General features: G+C 34.1%; 1 protein-coding gene across 1 annotated transcript; it reads right to left on the bottom strand.

The window, feature by feature from the left end:
• Window positions 1-3,755: 3,755 nt before the first annotated feature.
• On the bottom strand, window positions 3,756-7,307 carry LOC143621034 (beta-amylase 2, chloroplastic-like). The gene is made up of 7 exons (XM_077092568.1): window positions 7,185-7,307; window positions 6,879-7,082; window positions 6,602-6,796; window positions 6,349-6,513; window positions 5,118-5,378; window positions 4,808-5,026; window positions 3,756-4,293 (listed from the first exon to the last, which is right to left on the bottom strand). The coding sequence occupies exons 1-7, from the start codon at window positions 7,191-7,193 to the stop codon at window positions 4,051-4,053; spliced, it is 1,296 nt and encodes a 431-aa protein (XP_076948683.1). The 5' UTR covers window positions 7,194-7,307; the 3' UTR covers window positions 3,756-4,050.
• Between the last annotated feature and the right edge of the window lie 6,527 nt (window positions 7,308-13,834).

Genomic DNA, 13,834 nt, shown 5'->3' with positions numbered 1-13,834 from the left:
GAACACGAACTCGCACACGAACACGAATATTATTATCGAGAAACTTCACAAAACTCTATAACAATCTCTAACCCGTACCCGAAAGCACGGGTATTTATAATCTAGCCTATCACGTTTAGACTACAACTAGGATTGCTAAATAATAGGACATAATAATTATACTAACAATTAAATCTAAGCACATTTAATTGTTTATAATTATTTACTCCTTAAATCTTGTTACTTAACCTTGCATGCCAAGTAACACACTTGAACCGAAATTCCCAAAACTACCTATAGTCAAAACAAAAAAAATGCAAATTTGGTTACTGGAATTTATGGTTTGGAGCTTGGGAAAATATCTAGACACAAGGTTGTTGCCTAGCCTTAGTAATTGTTGATATGGTCGCAATTTAGCGACAAGCATTAATCAATGTCGACTGTTGTAACACTTTTGATATACACAAATTTTGTACTAGTATCAGACATGAAAGCGCGCATCTGAGCGTACCCTTTCTCACGTACTAAGAATGAAAAGCACAAGTGGGATGAGAGCTATCGTACAATTAGAAGACATGAAAGATACTTTTCCTTCTAATCATTTTGTCTTCGGCTAACCATTTTGTTTCTCTCTTTGAATAAAACAAACAAACCCGAAGAACACCTCTAGGTATGTCAACAAAGACATTCCTAGGTTAAAGTTTATGGAAACGAGAGGAGATTGTTAAAACTAGAAGGGCTGATTCTGTAATTCCAAACAGTAAGGGGCTAATATGTAACATGTACGGACAACACATTTGTAAACGTTGTTTGAATTTTACAAATAAATAACGCACGGCATGTGATTATAAAAACACATTAAAACAACCAAACATTCAAATTGATCGGAAAGCAAACCTGATAGCAACGTTTCTCGAATTACCTATGTGTAACATAACGAGTCGATCATAAAACAAAGTTTCAAACACTCAAATGTCTCATTGTCTTAAGTTCAAATTCCGGGAAGTAAGAAAATTGTCTTTAAAAATATAATAAAAGGAAATTTTTCCATAAATGCCCATTTTGACCTCGCATTTTGTAAGAATAATCCCCAAAATATTTACTAGTAAACGTGTGGTTCTCACAATCTAGAACAATAAGCTGATGAAATTCACCATCTTGAACAACAAATAGGCAGTACTCACAGTTTTGTTTGAATCTCGTGAACCTCAATATTTCTTCATCTTCTCCATAAACTCTCGTAAAATCGTGCTTAGCCATATGAGGGGTCTTAGAATGTCAAAACAAAATTTGTTTCTAATATAGTGAGTATAAATTCTTGATGTTTCCCGTTCATTGTTACTTGTTGCCGCCTCTGAAATACGCGACATCAAAAACTATAATTCCGACCTTTTTTTAAAAAAAACGCCATAGTTTAAAAAAAAAATAGTTGAACCAAACGAATAACTGACAGATAGCTTGATTTTATTAGCTTACAATTCAGACGACCAGGATTCATTAAACAAACAAACCGACTTTTTTATAGTAGACATTTTACAAAACTTTTGCATTCAATTGACAATATTAGAAAGTAGAAGGTTAAAATAGATATCTTGAAAAGTTGTTATTATTATTATTATTATTATTATTTTTTAAATTATTACTCCTTTAAAAACAGTGAAAAAAACCCTAAGAAAAATCATCGTGTTTTGTTCGAACAATTACGGCGACCATCGGAACTCAAAGGTTACTTTTGCATTATATCTTTTCAGTTATTTTATTATTTTAGCTTTCGTTCACATGATAATAATTGTTAAGTGATTTTTTTTAACCTTTTGACTTATGAAAGTTAAATATTTAGCATAAATTGAGTTGTGTTTAGTAAAAGTAATTTTAATCAAATATAATTAACTTGGGTAATTCTGGTTCCTTAATTACAGGTTATTTTTTAAGTTTTATTAAATGTAGGGGTGCAAAAGATTCGAGCCCACTCGGGCTTGGCTCATTTACTATTAATCAATTATTTTTATATATTTTTATTTCTATTACAATTTTATATATAAAATGATACATAATATTAAGTTATTTTTATTTGATTTTTCATAACATTGTATATATTAATTAATAATTATTAAATATGTATTTTAAAAAATTATATGAATGACAGGCTCGCGAGCCGGCTCGAGCTTGATAAGTGAAGCTCGGGCTTGTATATTAAACGAGCTTACTTTTAGGCTCGAGCTCGGGCTCAATTAAGCTTGGCTCGATCGGGCATTTTAACGAGCCGATCTCAAGTAGCTTGCGAGTAGCTCGGATCGTTTGCAACCCTAGGCCCTAATCAAATGTAAGGGTAAAATTGTTATTATAGAATTTATATTTAATAAAATAAATTAAAATGGGTAAATTTGTAAAAATTTTATTTAAAAATGGATAAATATGCAAATAAGTTTTTTTGTTATTCATTTATCTGCATTTTTCATAAATGAAATGATGGCTTTAAATGATGTTTCTACATTTAATATTTTTAGTTGCTTTGTTTGTTAATCAAATATTTGATCAGATTATACATATATGAAATTATGTTTTTTATGTTTTATATATTTCATTGTAGTTGCTTTAAATGTTAGTTAAGAACTTACAAGTGTTTATAAGTTTGTGTTAACATTTTATGAATTAAAAATGCAGCTCTACTTAACCTTTTAGTTGCTGAAGAAGGTGAAAAGATGGCTGGAAATAAGCCTCTCAAGGATGAAGATGACATAAATCGGTGTGTATTGGTGACGAATTTGAAACTGTTTACGACTTGGGAACAAGTAGCCGAACATTTCAGTCACTTTGGAACCGTGGAAAATGCATCCTTTGTTCATCGACCTGACCGCACATATACACGAAGTTGTATAGTGCTTATGGAAACGGAAGAACATGTTAACCAAATATTGGCTTCAAGTTCGCATTATATATACGGTGGTGAGGTCACATGTTACCGATACATGGGGATGGAAGCTCACGAAGAGCGTCTATACGGTGATGGAAAGTTTAAGATGCGAATTAGTGCCGAAGATCTTGAGGGGAGCGCTCGAGAGCGGTATGAGACGGTGGAGAACTATTTGCATCCCAACTACCGCACGATTGAGTTTTATAGGAACGATCCGTTAGTTTTAGAAATAAGTTTCGAAACAAAGGAGCATATGGAAGAAGCTAAGAGTGTGTTGCCATATGAACAGATTGTTAAGAAAGTTAACGGGTCGGTTGGGAAAAAGAGTAAAAGTTGAAGGGGTGTTTCGAAAGAGTTTTATTAATTTGGATTTAGTTAATGGTTTGAAGGTTAAATTGTTAGTTATGAATGTTTTGGAAGTTTTAAGTTATTTGCATTAGTAGATGTTAGGAGTTTTGAGTCTTGGTGTGTTTAGAATGTTATTATCGTTTATCCAGTTCCTAACCATCGGTTGGTTACTAACCGTGTTAACCTATGATCGGTTAACTGGTTACAACTCGTTCCTGTCTCAAAAGTCCAAACCGGTTCCTAACCATCATTGACTAACCAGTTTCTACTGCATCAGTTAATAACCGGTTTCGGTTCGGTTAACCAGCTATAAATTGCACCTCTACCTCTAGGCGAGCTTGTTCATTCGAAGATCGATCTATAACGAAATTTCAATAGCATCCGCTGAATCTTTGGGCGATCGAGTATGTTCATTTAAATGTATTAATTTTAATTTGTGGTATATTGGTATTTTAGATTACAAAATGAACCAAATCAAAACTTTATGCTATGTGAAATTTAATTTTATACAATTTTTTAAGCTTCTTTGCCCGAAAAGTATGCGAAGTGGATAGAAAATCAGTATCACTGCAAGGCAACCGATGCTAAATATACAGTTTACACCGGAAAATAAGCGAATTTAACAGAAACTCGTTACCACAAATACATGATCTTGAGGGAAAATCAATTTGAGTTCAAGTAGAAAGCCTAAGGTAAGTTGCGAAACACGAAACAGCTTAACGGTCGATTTGGATCCACTTTTAAAGATTCTCCACAGCTTCACCTGTTTAAGGGAACAAATTAATAACTAAACAAAGTTCAACAACATATTACAAATTTAAGCGAGATTTACCATGCATTCTCTTGACAAATAGTTGAAATTCTTTCAAGTTGTGTTGTTCAAGGAGAGCTTGATTGAGTCTAAGGTAGGTAAAAGCCGATAAATGTCTACCATCTGGATCGTTTCTCGGTTTTGCGTGTTCTAGTATCTTGTTATACCCTTGTCTATCATAACACGGAAGTGCATTTTCACTTGCAACTGGTATATCAGCATCCCATGCAGCATTCAGCACCTAAAATATGTTTTAAAAATAACCCAAATTTCATCGGTTTGAAAACGAGCCGAGTTTCTCGCGAGTTACTCGAGCTCAGATTGATAGAAAGCTCGAAACGAACCGAGCTCTTTCGAGCTCAAGCCGAGCCCAAGCCTCAAAGAAGGCTCATTTAGTTATCGAGCCTAACCTCTAGCCTTGTGTATTTTTATGTTTTACGCATTTTGGACTTTAATGTATTAATTTCACACTACACAGCCGAGCTTGAGCCGAGCTTTGGATCGTTTAAGGTATTACATGAGCTCAAGCTGAGCTTAGGCTTGCTTAAGGTTTTTCTCAAATTATATAAAAATAATTAATGTATATAAATTAATACATAAACAATAAATGAGCCAAGCTCGAGCTTTAGAAAAAAGAGCACGAAACGAGCCGAGCTCGAGCTCTAATAAGTCAAAACGAGCTGAGCTCGAGCCAAGTCAAGCTCGGGCTCGGCTCGTTTACACTCTATAAGAGTACCTATTATATAACCAACTACCTGCCAGACTAACCCTTCAGGGTCAGCCATTGCTTCCGGATACCCCTCTTGCTGGTCCATCGTACGCAATTCAACACACGTAAAGTTTAAAGCGGTTACATGCTTCTTTAACATTGAAGCAATTGGAGCATATCCATCACGGTTAGCCCGGTTGTAAAATCCAGCTGTCAGTTCAGCTGCATGGCTGGCGGTTTTGTACCACCAATGAATACCTGATAACTGATCATCCATGAAAAATGAAAACTTTAAGTTGGTTATAAGTTATAACATATAATGTGATCAGTGTTGAATTTATGAATAATTGAATTACCTTTACAGCAATGGGAGTGTCTTCAAAGGCTAAATTAGCCATTGCTAGTACTCTGTCACCATGATCGATGAGATATTGAGAGTACCAATTTAGAAAAAATCTGCCATACGCGCTGTCATAATCACCACCGTCACAAAAGAATTTGGTATCCTGAGGGTGAGAATTATAAGTGCCTGCATTATCAGGCGGTCTACCCCAAAACGAGTGTCCTCTTGCATCTGCGGCTTTCTGAAGAAACTTTCTTAGGTATTTATCATAGCACTGCAAGATAAACACGGTTTGGCCTTATTAAACCTTATTAAAATGCATAAAAAATAAAATAAAAAAGTGGTCTAGAATTCATAAAACAAAATGTAACAGTTATAAGTTGTTGGTTGCTTGGCACTTCAGTCTTAACAGTCAATATTTCTCATAGTGCATATTAGTATGTATTACATAATATATCTACTAATATAGTGTAAGGAGTGCATTCAAGATTTTCCGTAAACAAAACCGTTTGAAATTTTTAAAACCAACTAACCGTAAGTTTAAGAAAAAAAATAATTGCGAAACCAAACCAGTGATCAGTTTGCGGATTATAACCGAACCATTAATATCCCTGGTTGTTAGCTTTGACCCGAAACACTGTTTGTCTATATTCTGATATGTCATCATCATCATCATCATCATCATCATCGTACTCAGTATATCCCACCAATAGCAAAGCTATGTTAGGGTCTGAGGAGGGTAAGATGTAGACAGCCTTACCTCTACCCCATAGGGATAGAGAGGCTGCTTCCGGTGAGACCCCCGGCTCGATAGTAGTTTTGCATCAAGCCTTGGACATAAAGCACATAGCACTCAATCATCGGGATACCAGCTGATTGGTGCATGTACCCTCGTCTTTCGGCTAAACAAATTAGTCTGAATACTAAGTAACATATTTAGTTTTAAGTTTATCTAATTTTTCAAGTACAAACGTTTGGGAGCAATTAACTGTTTATGCCCTGAATATACACTTTGGGTGACTTTCTCATTTCCTTTAAAGCTACCTTTTTTCTACTTCACATGTTTCATCCATTTCTTTTAATGCCAACATCTTTACTTCACATGTTTGACCCTTTAAAGATTAAAGTCGACCAATTCATAAAAAAAGTCTACGTGTCCGTCTTCAATTACTATTCGTAATCATGTAATATCATGTTATCTAGTGGTTAATTGTTTATATACTAATTTGTTTATGCACAAGTACCTGGAATTCACCAATACCAGGATATTCCCAACCATGTTTTGCAGGGTAAGACGGGTAACGCAATTCTCCGCACGCACCTAAACCAATTTCAATCTCGGTAATGCTTCCATCTTGGAAGAATTCATCAAATTCAACCCGAAAGCTTCTCATATACTCAAAGTATACCTGCATATATTATCCACAAAACAACTTTTATCAATTATTAATGTTTATATAATTAAATGTCACAACTTTATCAGTAAAAATCTAATACCTCAACAGCAGTACGGCCTCTCAAAACCCGCTCCTTATCAATTCCCCAAGTAAGACTTTCAGGGTTGCGCCTTCCATCTCTGTCAGTAAAATAAATATCGGGATTTTCTTGACCAATTTCTTTGATCCATTTAGGCAATGGAATATAAACATCATCGCCAACATTACCTCCACACTCATGAAATGACATTACAACCTGAATACAAATCATAGTTATCGTCCCATCGACTTATAAATAATTAAGAATTATATATGGTTATACACCATGGAAAACAAACCTGTAACTTAAGATCCAATTCACGCACTATCGAAAACAGTTGCCTGTAACCTTTCCAATTATATTGTTGAGGATGGCTGGCCTCAACAATCCCCCACCAGGTGTCAACCATTACACCATCAACATTAATCGACTTCAGCGTTCTTAACTGATTCTTCAGATCATCAGGATCAGCTAGTTCACACTCCATGTTGATGATCCCCAGCTGAATGTCAATTATTCAATGAGAACAAGATGCAATAACGAGATAACAACTTTACAAGTATTTTAGTGTAGAGCTAATAGTAAAGTACATTAACGAACTTACTGGTAGCATAACATAAACAGGAACATGTGGCGTGCCTGAAAAATCTCGTTCCTCTGAAACAATTTCAGTGACCTACAAAACAGAATTTAAATCAGGTTAGAGTATGATCATTATGTATTGGGTATATACCATTAGAAACCGGCATACTTTATGTTCTTTCTCGTAAAAGTCCCTTAACAGTTTTTTTTGCATGTAGAAAACCAGCATACCTTCTATTGGTACCCATAAAAGTCCCTTAACATTAATTTTCACAAAAAAACCCAACGCGGTTTCTGTTTTATCATAAAAGTCTCTTTAACATTTTAAAATTGGAAGAGAAAGTCAGAAAACCCTCTTATTTATGACTGGATGAATGAAAACATTATTTTACAAATTACATTATAATAATGATAAAAAATTGTTTCTTTATAACTTGTTCAGGTGCCAAACTCGAGCTTATAAATACGACTCATGAACCGAGCTTGAGTTTTAGGAAAAAGGGGCCCGAAACGAGTTAAGCTCGACCTTTAGAAAATAGTTTGAAACGACCCAAGCTCGAGGTTTAGAAAAATAGCTTTGACACGAGCCAAGCTCAAGTTCTCGTAAGTCAAAAGTATTCGCCGAGCTCGTTCTTACTTGAGCTCAGGTTCGGGTCGTTCACACCTCTATAATAATTAAAAAATCACAATTCTGTTTAAATTTAATATGTGGAGGGACTTTAACGTGCAAAATAACGTTATGAGACTTTTACGCGAAAAATAAAAAAGTATGTCGTTCAAAAAACTGTTAAGGGACTTTTATGCGAAAAAACAGAAACAATCTATCTATCTATTCTCCATTTTGTCGATCCCAAATACAACCTAAATTCACATCACAATTTCTTAATTGTGACCGGATGAAAATACGACTCATGAACCGAGCTCGAGCTTTATAAATTACATTGTAATAACAATAAAAATCATTTGTTTATAACCTTTTTAGGAGCCAAGCTCGAGCTTTAAAGTTACATTATAATAACAATAAAGTTCATATGTTTATAACTTTTTTAGGCGCCAAGCTCAAGCTTTAAAATACGAATCATGAGCCAAGCTCGAGCTTTAAAATTACATTATAATAACAATAAAAATCATTTGTTTATAACTTTTTTAGGAGCCAAGCTCGAGCTTGAAAATACGACTCATGATCCGAGCTTGAGCATTAATAAAAAGACCTGAAACGAGTCAAGCTCGAACTTTTAAAAAAATCTCCAAACCAGCCAAGCCCGAGCTTTATAAAAGTAGCTCAAAACAAGCCGAGCTCAAGCTCTCGTAAGTCAACACGAGCCGAGCTTAATCCTACTCGCGCGCGGGATCAGCTTGTGTACGAACCATAAAAACCTAAAACAAATTGACTCTTAGAAATAATCACAATTACAACAAAACACTAAAATTAAACATCACATCAGTTACCTGATGGTGGTGATGATCATCATCAGCACAAATTGAATCGTTAAAACTACTAGACGAGTCTACCAGATCACTTGATGCGGACGAGATTCGAGTGCGAGAGGTCAAATTGACGAAATTGACCTTCAAGTTATGAGACCGATGACTGAATTGAAGTGAAAATGGATGACGAAGGAGAATAGCGTTTGAAGAGATGGTTGTGGCGCATTTTAGCATAACGTGCGCGGCTGTTATCGCCATTGGAGGATGAGGTCATGGTTTCGAGTTTTGGGATTTAAAAGAAGAAAAAGAAGAAGAAGATGGACACGTGATCCGAGATATTGAGATCAACGGAGTTTAAGTTTTACGTAAAGGTAGATGTATTTCTTCTATTTTTATTCGTTTTTTATTAACGGGATATTATTAGGTAAGTTTGTTTGTTTGTTATTAACAGGTAACATTGAAAAATATCGGATATTGGTGGAATATCGGTAATTTTAATATCATCCAAAATTTATATATATAGCATTTTAACACTAATAATTCAGTATTCACTTCTACTATTAATAATTTATTCTTTTGTAACTTGCAAAACACTAACAGTTGCACCAAAAAATGATTAAGACTAAAAAAAACAATAATAATCACTAAAAGTTGAAAATTAAAACTTAAAACATTGATATCAGGAATATCGGTGAAATATCGATCAATATCGTCGATATTATCTGTACCGATATTCTAATTGAAAATTCATATGAGAACCGATAACAGAGACACCACCGAGATTGACTGCATAGATTAACCGATTATTAGGGTGAGCGTAATGGGGAGATAAATTGAGTGCAACCCCCCCCCCCCCCCGGGTGATACGTGGGGCGACAAGGAGGGGTCTTTTTGTCTCTGGAAACATTTAGAAAATAATAATATTTTGTTGTTATGTGGTGTGTGTGTGTGTGTGTGTGTGTGTATTGACCTACAAAACCAGTACACACCTAAAACAAAAACCCATCATTTGCTTATTGGGCGCCACATGTCGCAAGTCACCTCATTTTCTAGCCCCTTCACTACACATGATCTTATGATTAAATACGTTTGTTTGATTATTATTAGGTACTACTCAAATAACTTGAGGCTCATAGTTCGACTCATAGCTCGCTCGAATAAATCTAGTTAAAAAAAATTGATTTCAAACGACCTGAGCCAAGCTGGCTCATTTTGTAACCAAGCCAAAGCCCAGTTCGGCTCGGCTCGTTGGCTCGATTTTAAGCTTGTGTAACTTCGTTTTACTTTTATTTTGAGCTACCTCGTTTAATTTCGAGGTCGAGCTCAGCTCGACTAGTCTACAACCCTGTACAAACAACACCCCACATATTATACACGTTGTATGAGTTTATATGGGTTGTATAACTTATGTAAAGCATACCAGTGTTAGTAAGTCTTAATGTCATATCATGTAGGCTTGTCTTAACATGTTTTCTATATCGTTCGCTCTTAGGGAATTGGGAGTGTATGGACCAAAGATGGAGTGTCAACTCAAAGTTAAGAAGTTTATATGGAGATTAATGGTGAACAAATATAATAAATTAAAATAAATAAATAAAATGATATTAATTGCTAGTTACGTCTTTTTTATGGGACTCTCTAAGACCATGTGTAGTTAAAACGTCTCACCCTTAGGCATTTTGCGCCATGTGGCATCTCCGTCATCAATTGAGAGTTATGCAAAAAGTGGCGTAGTGGGCAAAACGTCATAACAATAATTACATTTATTCCCCTCTTTCTCCTCCCCCCACCCCAACAATTTAATCAAAACGCCTGCCACCTTCGCGTTTTGTGGAAAACGCTTAATCAAAACGCTACCCCCAAAACGCCGAGGGGGCGGTGTTCCCCGACGTTTTGGGTCCAAAACGCCATCACAACGTCTGTACTAAGGACGGTCTAACTAAACCAATAAATTTGTATTCAGTATTTCAATGTCATGGGCTCGTGGCCTCATGGACACTGGGCATTAAAAGAAACGAAGCTTGTAATGGGCCAAGGATATTCAGTTGTTGGATTAGGGTAGATTATATAAAGCCCTTATGTTGTTTAAATAGGTTTCATTGTTCAAATATTTTATTAAGAACGTTACTTTTCTTCAAATTGTGACACAAAAAACTTACCATTGATGTTTATGTAACTGCATATACAAGTATACAACTAACCAAGTCTGAACCCAATAGAATTCGAGATCAACTCACCTTTTACTCAATCCGGATTTTGCTTTTGGTCGCCCATGTTCATATTAATTATGGGTGTAAACAAGTCGAGCTGATCACAAGCTACTCGAGCTCGGATCTATAAATCCTGAAACGAGCGGATCTTTTTCAAGCCCGACCCTCGAAGAAAACTCGTTTAGTTATCACGCTTGAGCTCGAGCTTTGTGAGTTTTTAAGTTTTATCTAGTTTGGACCTCTATATATTAATTTTACATTGCACAACCGAGCTCGAGCCGAACTTTGACTCATTTAAGGTACTATACGAGCTTGATCCAAACTTCGGCTCATAAAAGATACTACACGAGCCCGAGCTAAGCTGGGGCTCTTTTAAGGTTTTTCTCAAAATATGTAAACCTAATTAAAACATATACTCCATAAGTTATTCAATAAAAATAAACGAGTCGAGCTTGAGCCGAACCCGAGTTTGAAAAAACATGAATAGTCTTTAAAGTTAATTCATATCTAATTCTTTTCTAGATTAATTCCAACTTCTTTAATGCACTGTTAATATTATAAAAAATATTAAAAATGGAAGATAGATAATACAAAATATTTTGTAATCATGCATTAAGCATGGTCTAATAAATACTATTTAGCATCATTTTCACAATAGTTGGAATCACTATAAAAATATTTTTTAATCTATAAAACGAAATCTACATGATGAAGAATAATCCAACCTGAGTATAAAATTCATATTATCCTCCAAATTAAATATCCTTTTTTAATTTACTAGAAACTCATATTTTATTTAAAAAAAGAAAAATATCACATTTTCTTCCTAATTAAATTTCACGTTTTTTTTAAGCCAACAAATAAAAGTCCAGTCACTCAGGTTATAACCCAATGATAAAATGTGGCTCATGCACCCGTGATTGCATATGGCATTTGATAGCCTTGGCCCACAATATTCAATTATGGGTAAAATCCATTACCCGAATACCTGATAAAACCCGATTGAAATAAAATCCAAGTAATGTTTTACATGTAATTGCACTTTTGACATAAACAAATTCCGACTCTTAGCACCATTGCTTCCACAACTACTAATGTAAGTTTACAAACATTTCGATTAAAGAAATTAGGAAGGCCCAACTTGAGAAATGGGCAACTTTTGGTCAAAGATTTTCTAAAACTAAATTATATATAATTACCAAATATTATATATTATACACGTATCATCTGCTTAAGTTGCACATGATACAACCCAATTTTGTACACCAAATGTATTATTGAGCATGATGAGCTTTTTTAAAATATTTTTTTAATAATAAATACTGTAGATAACTAGAACTAGCAACAAAAAATAAAGGTCATGTACGTGTAGGTTTTTCTTTTATTATAAAAATAAATAAGTAAACAATTGGGGACACTAATCAACTATAGATCTATCGGAATGTTATATTATTTACATAATACTAAACACTTATAATAGACGACTGCGTGTAATCATTGTTATTAATGGAAAACAACTGTTAATAGACGACTGCGTGTAATCACTGTTGTCAATAGAAAACAACCATTGGATTTTGACGGGATATGTGTATAAAGTTTAAAAAAAACACATGAACAAATTAGTTTGATTGTTATTTTTACATAATCTACCTATATACACATAAGTACAAAATTTAAAGGCTAAGAATGAATTAAGAAATAAATTGTTTAATTTTGTTTTATGTACTTTTATAAAAATTTAATATTATAAAACAATACGCTCCTATATATATTAAGGAATGGTAATGGTAATCATGGAAGACAAATGAAAAAGATTTCCACAATCTACATGTAAAGCACTTGTTTTATAGTGGATATGTTTGCCATGAAAGGTAAGCACCAAAACAAAGCATTACTTTCCATGACACCAAACAATTAACCACCAAATATATAAGTCACAAAAAATGATTATTGCATTTTTTTATTGTTTTTATTTCATTAATTTATTTTATTGTAAGTACATAAATTATACCACTTAACTATGTATACCAGATATTATTAACTAAATTAGCTAATTAACTAACTAGTTGGAAGAAGTTGATGAGGTAGACTAATATACGAGCTTTTCTTCAAGAACGTGTCAGCTTAGCAGCTCACGGTTTCATACTCGAAGAATAGAGATGAATAGATGATCGAGCGGGTTAACTCGTTAGTGATTCAAATGGGTATTAAAAAAACTAGAAGGAAGAAGTACTTGATGGAAGAACTTGTAATTTATTTGACAGAGATATAATGCCGTGCACTGTGTACTAGTTTGTGATGGAAAAATTTATATAAATATTAATAGCAAGTATAAGATGATTTAGTTGTTTCATATGTAATTTATATATAATAATAAAAATGGGAGACTTAAGCAATAATCTATTGTACATTATGCATTCAAATTTGTAAATGTAATACTCTTTTATATCTAACTTTAATTTTTTTTTATTTTTGGTCCCTACACTTGTCACAGCCCTCGACCCCTATACCCCGGGAGGGGAGCCGTGAACATTGATTGGTGGTATCGGTGTTTATTAAATTATTTTGCAGCGGAAAATTTCATCAGAACCGTAGTTAGGGAAAATGATCAGAGTTATAAAAACACCATGATTATTATTATGATAAACCGGGAATTTAATCTCTTTTGATACAAACATAAGTTTTATAGAGTTAAACTCTAATTTACAAAACACGTTTCTTCATTCATTTGTCTCTAACAAGTCACCTGAAACATGTTTAAAATATTTGATCAGCAGGAAATACTGGTGAGTACATTCATTTAGTAAATGACACATTTTACAGGTACAGCATTAAGATGTTTTTACATATGTCTGCTTACAAATTACGGAAAGGTGCTTGTCACTCGACCGTATCTATGACTGTGGTCATATTACTTATTGGCTAACACTTGTCAAATAAGTAACGTGTAATAGCCCAGTAGGCAAGCCTTGTATACAAAACCCCACAATACCAGTAGTAACCATCCCGTAAGTCTACAGAGACTTAATCACTG

Source organism: Bidens hawaiensis, unplaced genomic scaffold (assembly GCF_021521415.1).
Source record: "Bidens hawaiensis isolate Kalapana, Puna unplaced genomic scaffold, B.hawaiensis_p1.1 tig00002772_1, whole genome shotgun sequence".
Taxonomy (NCBI): domain Eukaryota; kingdom Viridiplantae; phylum Streptophyta; class Magnoliopsida; order Asterales; family Asteraceae; genus Bidens; species Bidens hawaiensis.
Note: the sequence above shows the minus strand (reverse complement) of the source record. Positions and strands in the feature narration are given on the sequence as shown.